At 46.2% G+C, this 13,233-nt stretch overlaps 1 protein-coding gene across 2 annotated transcripts in view; it reads right to left on the bottom strand.

Moving 5' to 3' along the window:
• Positions 1-1,618: 1,618 nt before the first annotated feature.
• Thsd1 (thrombospondin type 1 domain containing 1) overlaps positions 1,619-13,233 on the bottom strand; it is a 29,203-nt gene continuing 17,588 nt past the window's right edge. Inside the window, exons 4-5 of one of the 2 annotated variants that reach the window (XM_021219263.2) lie at positions 8,728-8,886; positions 1,619-3,129 (exon numbers count right to left, since the gene is read on the bottom strand). In XM_021219263.2, the coding sequence (XP_021074922.1) occupies positions 1,751-3,129; positions 8,728-8,886 (1,538 nt within the window). In that variant the 3' untranslated portion in view covers positions 1,619-1,750. The remainder of the gene's footprint in view (positions 3,130-8,727; positions 8,887-13,233) is intronic. The other variant, XM_029531659.1, reaches the window with a different exon arrangement.

Genomic DNA, 13,233 nt, shown 5'->3' with positions numbered 1-13,233 from the left:
ACTAATTTTAATTTTTTAGATTAAAAACTATATTTAGAAAGAACATTTCTTCTCAGCAAGGTGAACACAGACACATCACAGGGAGTCACTACTGGTGGGGACACAGACTATAAACATGCAAGTGTGGCAGACACATCGCAGGGAGTCACTACTGGTGGGGACACAGACTATAAACATGTACGTGTGGCAAGTTTACCCAGATCCATGAAGTTACATCTACTAAGATAATCTGAAACACGGAGCCAGCAAAACGCTGGCCAAGCATGACTGACTGTTCGCAGGATGGTTGGGAACACACAAATTGGTGACACCAACCAACAAACAAAACCACCTTATGTTTGTGAGACCTCTATGAACTGAAATCTCATAATGTCTCATGAACGCATTTCCTTTACAATGATTTACAATGTAAAGTGTTATTAAAAATCATTCCAATTCAACCACAACTGGTTTTAAGGCATTTCACTAGCATTTCACTAGCTGGCCACTCACTCGTCTTTATTGAGCCCCCATTCTACAGCAGATACTGGGACTAGAACACGGAGACATGGTGGTAAGCTACTATAAATCTATTTACTGAAAATGACAACTCACATATTAAAAACTGTGATAAAGCATCTTTTCTCTCTTGGAGGCAGGGGTTCACTGTTAGTGAAAGTCCCAGAACACTGGCCTGGGGAGACAGTGGGCATCAGTTAACAGGAAAGCTCCCAGCTCATAGTATTCCTCAGGAATTCCTACTTCCCCAAAGCTGTTTTGGTCTCACACTGACAATGCTGTGTAAATCTCTGGGAAATCAGGAACAAGCAATCATGTGCCCTCTGTGTCAAAGGCTGGTCCACAGGCCCGGGAACTTGGATAAAGAATAAAGCTTTCTGGTGAGATAAATAAAGAAACTGGAGAGTAACAAGCCTGGCCTTCCTTTCAGCCACAAGTAGCAGCTGTCAGAGGGCTCTGGACAACCCACCCGTCCTGTTCCTGAAGAGCAGGCAGTCGTCACTGCAAACGGTTCCAAAGGAAGCACATTTTAATTTAAAAACAAAAAAAGTCACAAGTGACAGTTGAACAAATAGTAACTCTTGAAACTACCATGTTTACATTTGTGATTTCCCCCTATCTGAAACCTCCCCAGCTGCCTGACATCCTGATAAACTCTAAAAGAAGGAAATCAATCTACAGGCAGGATGGGTGTGGTCGTCGGAGGTCAGGGTGAGCTATTTATGTTGGGTGCTGATTGGAAAGGCTTTAGGCCACTGGGTACCTTGGTAACAAACTTCAAAAGCAGCAGCCCCATGTTTAGGTTCCTGTGTTTGGTTCCTACTTTATAAGGAAGCAAGAAGCAAGATGCAAGCTCATGGGTATAATGGTTCTGTGAACACATCAGGCATTGGGAGGCTCCTTCACCTTGGGAAAAGATTCCAGAGTCCTAAGTTGGAAACATCCAGTGTTGTGTTCAAAACGCATCATAAATTTGCCTTCTTTAAATTTTATTAGTAGTAATAAAAAACCAATAGAAAAGGGATAACAGAAAGGAAAGTTCAGCATAAACCACTTCTTCCTGATTAATCAAAACTACGTGTGTGTGTGTGTGTGTGTGTGTGTGCGCGCGCGCACACACACACACACACACACACACACATCATCTGGGTGAACTAATTCCCACGGTTGTACAATGCAGCCAACAGAAAGTATGTGAGCAGGGGATATTGCCAGCAGGGTGTAGGACCCTGGGTGAGCCCTGCTTCCTAGCCTAGATCACTAACTTCTCCACGCTAAGTGTACTTGTGGTTTCATCCTCTTCGTTGGAGCCGAAGTATCCTGGGAGGTCCAGCATTCTCTGCTCAGCCTCGGTGAGGCGGAAAGAGGTATTGTCATAGAAGGCGAACTCGGGGTGGATGGGGAAGCTCTGGCATTTATCTTTTCTGAAGTGAGAAGGGCTAAGCTGACTGACTTTCTGGTAGCTATCTTTGAGGAAAATGGGGGAAGACTGCTTCCTTGAGGCACTCCTGTGACTGGGGGACGGTCCCCTGTGAGCTCGGTGAGGCTCCATTTTCTCAGCTCCTGCCACCAATCCAGCCTGACGATCCCCCGGGTCCGGTTTCCTCCTGGGATGCCCCACAGTGTAGGATTTGGAGAGTGGACCCAAAGGACTGCTGGTCCGACCTGCCCCTTGGAAGTGCTCTGGTCTCTCTGGAAGCAGGTGGGTACTTCGACTGGGAGGCCGACACCTATCCTCCATCTGGTCCCAGGTCCGCATCCTGGAACTGTAGGCGGGGACCTGGCGGGGAGTCAGGGCTGACAAACTCCTCTCCCGGAAAGGGCGAGACTGCTTGGTTTCATGAAAACTAGCAGTCCTCCTGAAGAGGGAACTTCTGGAGTGGCACCTCTCCGACGAGCCATCTCTACCGCCAGTCGACCTCATCTGCGACTTGCGGATCAGGGTCTGGCTGGGGCTGACCGCACAGCCGGGCGGAGGCACGATGCCATCCAGCCTGGAGGGGGGCCTTTCCCCAGTACCTGCCCCAGGCTGGTCCAGAAATGGAGATTTGATTCGGAACTTACTTGCTGCTGCCTCTTCGGGGCATTCCAGGTCTAAGGGGGGGCTGGCCGTGGCATCCACTACAGTGTCTGTCAGGGGGCTCTGAGACACGTGGTACACTTTGGTGGTCTCGGTCAGCCCTTTCTTCTTCATCTCCTTCAACTGCTGCTGGGCAAGGCGGTAGCTAAACAGGGGTGGGATGATCTTCTGAGCGTTGGACTGGAAGCTCTCACTGCCGGAGGTCTCATCCTCAGGAGGAGCTGATGCACTGCACCTGTAGGTCAATGGGATGCCTGTGTCCCCTGGGCTTCCCCTAGGTCCGTCACCCGCGTCCGAGAAGCTTCCACGAGGCTCACTCAGCTCGCAGATGTTCTCCTCATCCGAGTTCTTCCGGAAGCCAGGGGAATGGATGGAGTTGTGGCGAGCGGGCGTGCTGCATTTGGGGGCTCGGCCGAACCTTCTCCAGAGAGTGATGAGCACCGTGGCAAAGATGATGAACAGGCACAGGGAGATCCCTGTGACGGTAACCACGTTGTTGGACTTCACCGGGTCCTGGGGTGGAATAGGCGATGGGCCTGGTGACCGGAAAACTTGAAAATGACAAAAAAAAAAAAAGTTAAAACAAAATATAGTCTCTTATGTTGATTTCTCTGTGTGGTTTTAGGGCCTAAGCAGTTGCCCCAGGTAGAGCAATAAAAGCTAAAAGCGGAGGGAAAGAACCAAACACTTGGATTCATGCTGAGAGCCGAAGGCAAACAAGATGAGCAGTTAATCGAAAATCCTGCAAAAATAGGGACCACAGAAAGGAGGCTGCAGGGGAAGCCACGATCAAGAGACCTCTGTGCTCAGTCGCTCCTGCCAAGACTCCCTGCTTCTGAGGATGGGAACATGGGCTAGCTATAATTAAGCGTACACGTGGGGAACCTTTAGGTACAAAACTCAAAACCAGATTCAAGTAAACTGTACCTAACCTTTCACATTAGCAAGACTCGACCAGGAAAACAGTGAGTATTAGCCGGGTAGTACATCACTTGGTCCATTCTGGCATCCAAAACCCATCCTTCCGAGAGGGAAGCATCCTGAATTTCTGCTCTCCACTGTCACGACCCTTCCCAGCATCCACTCGGAGATGTTGCCTTCATATCTGAACTCTGTGTCCCATGGTCAAGGCGTTTTGTGAAGGTACAGAGCCCCCACGAAGTCTTAGCCTGTATTGCCACCCAAACACCTGGGAACCTGATGCGGATTACCACCTGACCTCACTGTGCCTCACCCACGCCCATCGCTGCCCACTAGATCACCTAGAGTTACAGGAAACTATACTTCAGATCTCTGCAAGATCTGATTGCCAGTTTGACAAACTCCAGAGGAAGAAGCCGCAACTGAGAAACTACCTCCACCCAGTTAGCCTCAGGGCATTCTGTGGGGGCATTTTCTTGGTTAATAATCCAAGTAAGAGGTCCCAGCCCACCACGGGCAATACCATCCTTGGGCAGGTGGACCTGGTCTGCATTAGAAAGGTAGCTAAATATGAACCTGGGAGCAAGCAGGTAACAGAACTTCTCTGTGTTCTCCGCTTCAGTTCCTGCCTCCAGATCTCTGCTTGGTTTTCCTCAGGGGTAGACTGTAATGTGTAAGATGAAATAAACCCTTTCCCACCCTAGCCTGAAGCAAGGGTCCATAGTAAAGGACCTAGGCGTGTGAATTCTCAGCTGAGGCACCTAATGTCTGAGCAAAGATAGCGACAACCTGTGCAGGCCTACACCTCTGTTCTTCTGCAATGCCCAACCTCAGGTCCCCACAGAGCTTCTCGTGCTGCACCTCTGCTGGTCTCTTTCTCATACCTGCAGCAGGAGGGGGTGTGCGGGGGTGCTCCTGGGAAAGGTGGGTCCACCCACCAACGCTCTCTAAGCCACCCTTCCCCAAGGGGTTGTCCCTCTGGCCAATCATCCCAGTGACTTCCCTGTGCTGCTCTTTTCTCCACATGGAAACATGTGCACACTCTACCTTAGCCCTACACTCCCACAGACCCTCATACTCCTTGTCTTCCCACCCTGCTTAGTGGAAGACGAGTCCACATCTGCTGGTCTATCGCTAACTTAGCCTCCTGAAGTACAGTTCTCCCTGTGCTCATGAATGAGTTCCTCACAGTCACCGTACAGTTTAGTCCCGAGGCACTGTCTGCCATTTTGTGACTCGTTCAACTCCCTGTCCCCATCGTGTTTGCTTCAATGATTACAAGTCATTCTATTAGCAAGAAAAGCATGAGCAGAACCATGTATATTTGACATCCATCTAGAGGATGAATCCAGGGTCTCAGGCATCTCAGGGCTCTTATCTCTGGGCTACATCCCTAGCTCTTTCTCCTCCTCCCCCGAGAACCCGTGCTTTCTCCTGATGTACCTAACTTTAAGGGACTACAGTTTCACAGGCCACTCAGTGGGCAGCATTAGATAAGAGTTCTGGCTTTCATCCTTCATGCCTGTCACTTGTCACATCCACTTGTGCATCCCCTACCTCTCCCTGAATCCCTATTGCCGCCACTCAGGGGCACTCTACACGGGTTCAACCCTTTGAGACCTATCAGGACGCCTTACTCTTTCTGTCTCCTCCTAGTGCACCAATGTCTAGCTACAGTGAGCTCATTGCAGCTTTCAGGTCTCTGGGCTATTTTCTCCAACACCTTCAATCACTTTTTAAAAACCTCCCTTGCCTAGCTTGCTCACCTGGGTGGTAAAGTCTCCCTTCCCAAACTTTAGCTCAAGCACTGCCTGCTTTGAGAACTGAGTTGTCCCCAGCATAGATTTTTACCCTACATGGTACGGTAGGAAGCTGTGTGTGCCTTTATCATTTCAGGCCTTGTATTATATTACACTTCTCTATGTACCTTCCAGGCTCCTGTATCACATTTCAAGACAAGGATGTATCTTGTAAGTAAAGTCAACACATTCCCAATTCTACTCACAGTTAACTATAACCTGCACACAGCTGGTGCTCCACAAACCTTGGTATAACTGACTGATTCATTCATTATTAAAAATAACAATAGCAAAAGGATCACTGTTATGCCACATGGGCTGTTGTACTCTCTCATCAAAGTGTTACATAGCTGCCCTCAGACAGGGACACCAGAGCATTTCCTTCTACAGCCAGTCAAAACTCTGGATCCTTGATTGAGCACCCACCATCTGTTCCCTGATGTATCGCTTCCTTTATAGGCCACGATGGCTGATGACAGGGTATAGCAACATTCCTGTCCCACATCACAAGTTGCTTTCTCTGCTCTATTACCTTCTGACTCTGTCTGGAAACTTCAAAACAAACACAACCGGAAAATAGTTGCTGATCTGGCCCATCCCTGCCATATCTAACCCTTCCTAGATGCCAACCAAGCAAAGGGGATGGCCCTGTCATTAAGCCAATCTTTACCTCTCTAGACAGTGACAGACAGAGACTAGGAAAAGGCAAATACGTGGAAAGATAATTTTATCCAACCAATCATTTATCAGTGTACAAGAAAGGGAACATTCAGTACTTAGCTCTCTTGTTAAGAACATGTGCATTTCCAGACCCCGCCCATTATAACAGAAGTTAGATGTCAGGACATGAAATAGAATCATGTTTCTCCCAAATAACTGCTACTTCCAGTTGCTGATGCCTCTTCCAGAAACCCACATTGACACAAGCATAAAGGCAAAGTATTTAAGACAGACAGCTTACTATGGAGTGGGATCCCTCCCTTGGATCCCTCATTTTGTGACCCTGGGCAAGGCATCTCCATGTGCCCAGAGCCTTCCTCTGGAATATGAAGGGTGTTGAGTCCTGAGCACTGTCTCCTGGATGCTTGGAGACATCAGATTCTGTAGGTGTCTTATTTGCACAGAGTTTACATATATCCTCTTGCTCCTGAAGACATTCTTAGGTCACCTATATTGCCCAGTATAGTACAAAAGTTGCCATACTGTGTCGTTCACACAATAATGACAAGAAAAATGGCTGGGACCGGAGAGATGGCTTAGCAGGTGAGGGTACTATAGAGGAATTTTAATTCAGCAATGTGGCTGCTCTGGCAAGGGATCACATCCAAAGACATTCTAGGTCTGTGTAATCTGGATGGAATGACACACTTTTAATCCCCCTGGCTGGAATACAAACCTGCATAGTACACACCTTTAATTCCAAACAATGTAAGTAAGGTTAGTTTGTTGAAGGAAGCAGTCATGTTTGAAAGTGACGTCTAATTGAGGGACAGGCAAAGTGATGAACCAGTGAAAGATTTGACAGAATGAGTCAGAGAGAGGATGCAGTCAAGTCTCACTAGAACAGACAGAAAAGAGAAGCAACTTAAAAGAAAAACGTACAGGAAGGGGGGGAGAAAGGGAGGAGGGGAGAGGCAGTAACCAGGACAATTTTACTGAGACAGGTTGCAGGTAAAGATAGAACATGCCAGAAAGTGAGAAGGGGCCAGAAAATTAGAACAGATGACCAAAGTTGAGGTCAAGCAGAGCAATTCACTCAGAAGCCAAGAGAAGCTGCATTGAGAAGCTTAGAGGGTTTTGAGCCAGAACAGCTGAGTTGAACTAGCCAGTCAGAGTTCAGAAAGAACTAGAAAGGGTGAGCTTAATCAGCATAACTGTCCAAGAAGACAATTTCATCTGGTGAATAAAAGATACATTTACAGGGCACTTGCCACAGGCACTGACAACCTGAGTTTGACTTCCAGAGTCCACACAGCGGAAAGAACAAATGTCTGAAATTATCCCAGGACCTCTACAAAAGTCCCCTGGCACATGCATGCATTCAAAAGTTCATGTACATGCAAAAATTTTAAATGTTTAAGAAAAGAAGAAATACCTTTACATGCTCAGATGTAGTTTCCTTTAAAGAATTGGGGACTTTTTTTTTTTTTTTAAGAAGATGAGGTTGCTGAGGGTGCAAAGAAGAGCCTAGGCTAGGGTTGCAAGAAGACAAAGTGACAGATAACATTCGTCAGACTCTAAAGCAAGGGAGACAAGGCCTACAGCACTGACTGAAAGACAAATACCAGGAAAGACCTTCCAAGAACACAGGGGAGGGCACTGGGAAAGGCTGCTGGATGCCTGCGGTTTGGGCTCACAGGTTCTCTGAGTTCCAAACACAGGAAAGCATCTAGTCCCTTCCAATCCCCAAAGGACAAGAACTAAGAATGCCTTTGAATCTGGAAACAGAGTGTATAAGAAGTGGGCGGCAGCAGAGGACTTTATCTAAAGGTCAGGGCCACAGCAAAAGTTGGCCAACCAACCAAGCTGCCTCTCAGGGGGTGGGTGGTATGAGGAAAACAAGGAGCTGCCATCACCATCACCGTGAGTAAGTGCCATTCAGCTCCGCAGAGAAAGCAAGCCTGGCTTGTGATCATCCTCTCCACAGACCGCTTACATCAAATTCCCTTTGAGAACCTACCAGGAGAGACCTTGATTATGCTTAGAAAGTGCAGGAAAGTCCAGTCCCTGTGAAGGGCAAGAACAACAACAACAACAAAAAATCCTACCCCCTCCTCCCAGATAGAATTGGTAATAAATAAGCTTAGGCCACTGAACAGGGGTGAGGAAACAACTGTTTCATTTTGACAGTTGACAGTCTCCGTGCTCCCTTTGTGCAGTCTCTGAGATGACAGATAGGGGAGACACAGAGGGAGAAATGACAGCAAGGAGCAGGGCATGGTGGTATGCCTGCAACCCGCGCATTTCAGGGGCTGGAACGAGATAAGAATTCAGGACCATCCTGAGCTACAGAGTGAGATCTGTTTACCCCTACAAAAAAAAAAAAATTCTGATACCAGCAAGATGGCTCAACTGGTAGAGTATCCATTGCCAAGCCTGAGAGTCTGCACTCCATCCTTGGACTCCAAATGGATAGGAAAGAACAGATTCTCGAGCACTCTCCACCAATGATTTCTGTTATTTTTTTAAATGACTTAATATGTTGAAATTTTTAGACATATTTCTATGTCACTTCCAATATTAAATCCTGTCATCTCATTGGCAAGTTACTTGTCCTGACTACTCCAGTGTCTCAGACACTGCTAAGTACAAAGCCAGAAGCATCAATGGTCAGAGCAGCAAGCTTCCTCTGAACAGACTGGTGGTTCCCAGACAGGCCTGGCTGATGGAGGCTCTGAGGAGTGACTGAAAGGAAGCAAGAACACCTACCAGCACACTCCTCCAGGGAGCATGGAGAGGTCTCTGAGGACATTCCAGAGCAGCTGGGTCTGGAGGGGAAAGAAGTGACACACAGGCGGCGACGCTCTCGGACAGCATCCCCGCACGTGGTGCTACACGGGCTCCACGGCTGCCATGGTCCCCAAGTTTCTGCAAGGATATAAGTCACGCTTTTAGTGCTAATTCATTTGAGGATCGGGGATTTAGCTGCACCCAAATGAAGCAGCAACACTCAAAAGCTCTGGTTTTAAAAAGGTTCTAGAAGTTAAAAAAAAAATATTCTTGCAGATGCAAAAGTCTATGTTGGTCTTCATCTCAAAATGACGAAAAACCGTATGGTCTATAAAATCTTAGCTAGTCCTAGTGTTCTTGCAACCTCCCAGAGAGCTGAGGTCAAGGGGGCAAAGGACCAGCCTACAGGATAAGGAGAGCCAGGTCCCTCCAAGGAAAGAGGGGCTGCAAACTCCTGTTTGCCTGGGACAGAGTCCAGGACCCGCCCACACAAAGCTCATCAGAGGAGTACATCTAAAATACACTGAATCACTGAGAGAGAAGGATGAGAACTCACAGCCTCTGGGGACAAGATAAGAGGGGGAATTTGTGCCCACTCAGAGCCTCTTCTTCAGGGATCCCACCAGAAAGACTGGGGACAGGCGCAGGACCAGACAAGCCTCCTTATGGTGTGTGTGTGTGTGTGTGTGTGTGTGTGTGTGTGTGTGTGTGTGTCAAAAGGGACTAAGTCACACTAACAAAAAGACATCCATACTTTCAGATCCTTCCTTCCGTCTCTTCTACGAATATCAGCCTCAACCACTGAGGGAAACATAGCAAACTGTCATGCCAAGAGCACTTTCTGGGGCCAACTGCTGTCACAGACTGGAAAGAAAGGAGTTCCCCGACTTAGGGGCAGTGCTGAAAATGTCCTGGGCCCACACTTCAAAGCCTTGCCCTACTACAGATCATAGAGACCTGCCTCCACGCACATATGAAAATGTACCACAGCTGTAAACTGAAGAGACCAGCAGACATGCTAAAACCCCGAAAATACAGCTATAAAGATGAGCGATGCCTTCCCCCAGCTCCCAGGATATTAGGCACATTTAAAGAAAATAAGTACGAATACAGGGAACTAGAAACAACTGGACAGAAACGCAAAGACATCTCTAAGTAGAATACGTACCCAACAGCACATGGTAGGGATCTGAAACACACCAACACCACCCCGTGCGCACCCCACCCCTGTGCATACCCCACCCCGTGCGCACATGTTGGGAGGTTTGACCAAATGGAAAGTATTTAGGTCCTCAGGGCTCTGCCAACATGACCAGTGCTAACTAATTTCATCTCAAAGGACTTGGGATGTGCACTCTTCTTTTCTGCTGTTTCTCCTGATGTCACAGATGGAAGGTCCTCCTCAGACCTAGATGCAGGCTCCTTGACTTTGGCCTCCCCAGGATCTAGAATTAGCAATAAACCCCTAGTTAACAAGGGGTGTGGTGTGAGTGCGAGGAGCCCAAACAACTGTGGATAACCGGAAGACATCAAACAAAAGCTCACGAGTGTAAGTAGAATTCTGGAAGACTACGGCAGAATAGGAGAGAAAAATCACCTGAGAAGATATGTCTTAAAAACTATCCAAAATTAACAAAGACACTAGAGGATAAATTCAGGATGTTCAGAGGAGATCAAGTAGGCAAACCTTCAAAAAGAAAAGAAAAAAAAACAAAACAGAGAAGTACGGGTCACTGAGTGGGCTTGATGGATGGAGGTGCTGGTCTCGAAAACTGGAAGCCTAATTCCAACCCCCAACCTGGGGTAAAGGTAGACGGCGAGAAGAGACTTCCAGGATCATACACAAGGGTCCAGGCAATTATTCTCTCTCTCTCTCTCTCTCTCTCTCTCTCTCTCTCTATATATATANTATATATATATATATATATATATATACATATATATATACATATATATATGTGTGTGTGTATACACATATGTATGTATGTATGTATGTGTATATATATATGAGAGATGGCTCTGACTGCCAGGAAAGTCACCTGCTGCCAAGCCTGGCAACTTGAATTTAATCTCCAGGACCAACTTGGTGAAGGGAAAGCAGCAAACTGCCACAAGCTGTCCTCTGACCTCAATGTGGGTGCTCTGGCATGATCACACACACACACACACACACACACACACACACACACACACACACCATACAGGCAATGTAAGTTTTTTTTTAATAAAAATTTTGAAAAATAAAAATCCGGAGCACTGGCTCCACAGTTAGGACTGCACACTGCTCCTGCAGAGCGTCTCCCTGCACCCACAAGTCACAACTGCCTTGAACCCCAGCTCCAGAGGGATCTGAAACCTCTGGTCTCCAGAGGTACCAGCACTCATGTCCACTATAATACCCCCTGGCCCAAACATGCGTATACACACACACACACACACACACACACACACTCCTATCTTTTCTTTAAAAAACAAAGAATGTATACATATAATATTCAAACTTCTGAAAACTGAAACCAGGCAGGAAGTTTTGAAGACTGTGGTTGGGAATTGTGAGGAAGAAGATGGAGATGCAGCACACACTGAAGAATGACAAAATATTACAGCTGAGTTCTCATCGCAAACTGTGCAAGCCACAAGTGGAGTCTAGGGAATTCCACACTCGGTGAAAACTATCTCTCAAAAACAGACAAAGAGGTCTTTTCCAGGCAAATGCAGGCTAAGAGAACTGGTTGCCAGCAAGCGTTCACTACTATAGGGCACAAAAAGAGAAGCCTTATAATCAACGGAACACAGTTCCAAACACAAGTTCCAGATAAACAAATAATGCTTATTTCTTTGTGTCGGTGCAAAAACAAACAAACAAACAATCACATGTTCTGAAATATAACTAAGTCTAAACTGGAATTTTACCAGTGCTATAGGTTTAAAGCCACAATCAGGTAAATCACATGACAACTGCCAAGCAGTGAATGGGAGAGAGGAACTGAGAGTGCTCTGCTAAACATTTACCTCGTGGATGGAGCAACGGCTTAAGGCACGTTAGAAACAGCCTTTCTGTTACACGTAGGAACACAGAAACTGAGCAGCAGTAATTGTCTCATGTGTGTATGTGTGTGCATGTATGTGTACATATATATGTGTGTGCTGTTTGAAACCAAAAACTTTATTTATATAAATACATGTTAAATATGCGTAATACAGAAAAGCATGTAGGCTAAAAGTGAAAGTGTAGAAGAAAATCTACCCCATGAACACTGAAAGAAAATGAGTGTCCATATTAACAAAAGACAAGACTGGCTGTAGAACCTGGGATACTCCCTGGATACAGAGGAACATCGCTGGACAAACGAGCCAGTTTACTCTTAACAATCCTAAAGGCAGAGCCACGTATAAACAGAACTTCAAAATACACACAGAACTCCCCAAAACAGCTTCCCTCCCACCCCTGTTGTCCTGGGAAATGCAACCCAGAGCCCCTGGCATGCTAGGTAACCGCTCTACCGCTGAGCTATGTCCTCCGGACAGAAAGCTGTTGATAAATTCAAACTTCTCTTGGAAGCAGATATGAAGTCACTGCCACACATAATAACTTGCTTCTTATTGAAAAGATATCCAAATTCTTCTCCATCCATACCCACCCAACCCCAATATCTATCAGACCATGCCAGCGCTACACATCCTCTGAATATGAATGTCTCTTCATCTATCATGGATGAAAGCTTCTGACCCAACTACACGTACACAAAGCACTACAAAAACACAAGGAAAATTTGTAGGGCAGGTGTGCTCTCGGGGGAGCCAAGGGGTGAGTCATGGAATCTGAGTTCGTTAAGGTAATTAAGTCTCTGGGGATTTTTCACAAGAGTCTGAGCATTACAAAGGAGCAGCATGGACCAACATCAACTGAGATGTGGTAATGATATTCCACACAGAGGTCCAACGGAACACAATATTGGTTCTGTGCCTCTCTGATCAAACTGTAGTATGTCTTGGGGAAGAACAATGACTAGGCTTTGTCTGCAAGGCTCCGGAGCAGCTCATTCACTGAGTGCCTCGTGCCTGTAAAGCTCTGGGAATCTCCAATAAAAATCTCTCTGTGTTCACCTCACGTGATTTCTTCTCTAAAAATCCACCGGGAATTCTATTACTATTCGATCTGATAGAAAATTCGATCAACGTACAGTTGATCTATCCTTTTCTCGAGTTCATGATTAATACCACGAAACGGAGAGTTACGTAGGACAATAATCCTCTTGTTTCTCTAAGCATACCAATGAAAAGCCCAAGCTTGTTAAATTGGATTTAAAAAAAAGTCATGACCCAACTAGATGCTGTTTAAAAAAATACATTTAAATGTTTTTAAATATAATTTCTTTAAATACCTAAAGTCATTTGTGAGATAAAACCAACAATTCCCTTAGCGGGAACCAGAAAAAGGAAATCAATTTTGATAAAAACATGAATCTTTTTTTTTTTTTTTTT

Source organism: Mus pahari, chromosome 19 (genome assembly GCF_900095145.1).
Source record: "Mus pahari chromosome 19, PAHARI_EIJ_v1.1, whole genome shotgun sequence".
Taxonomy (NCBI): domain Eukaryota; kingdom Metazoa; phylum Chordata; class Mammalia; order Rodentia; family Muridae; genus Mus; species Mus pahari.
The sequence above is the reverse complement of the archived record's forward strand: the minus strand, read 5'-3'. Positions and strand labels throughout refer to the sequence as shown.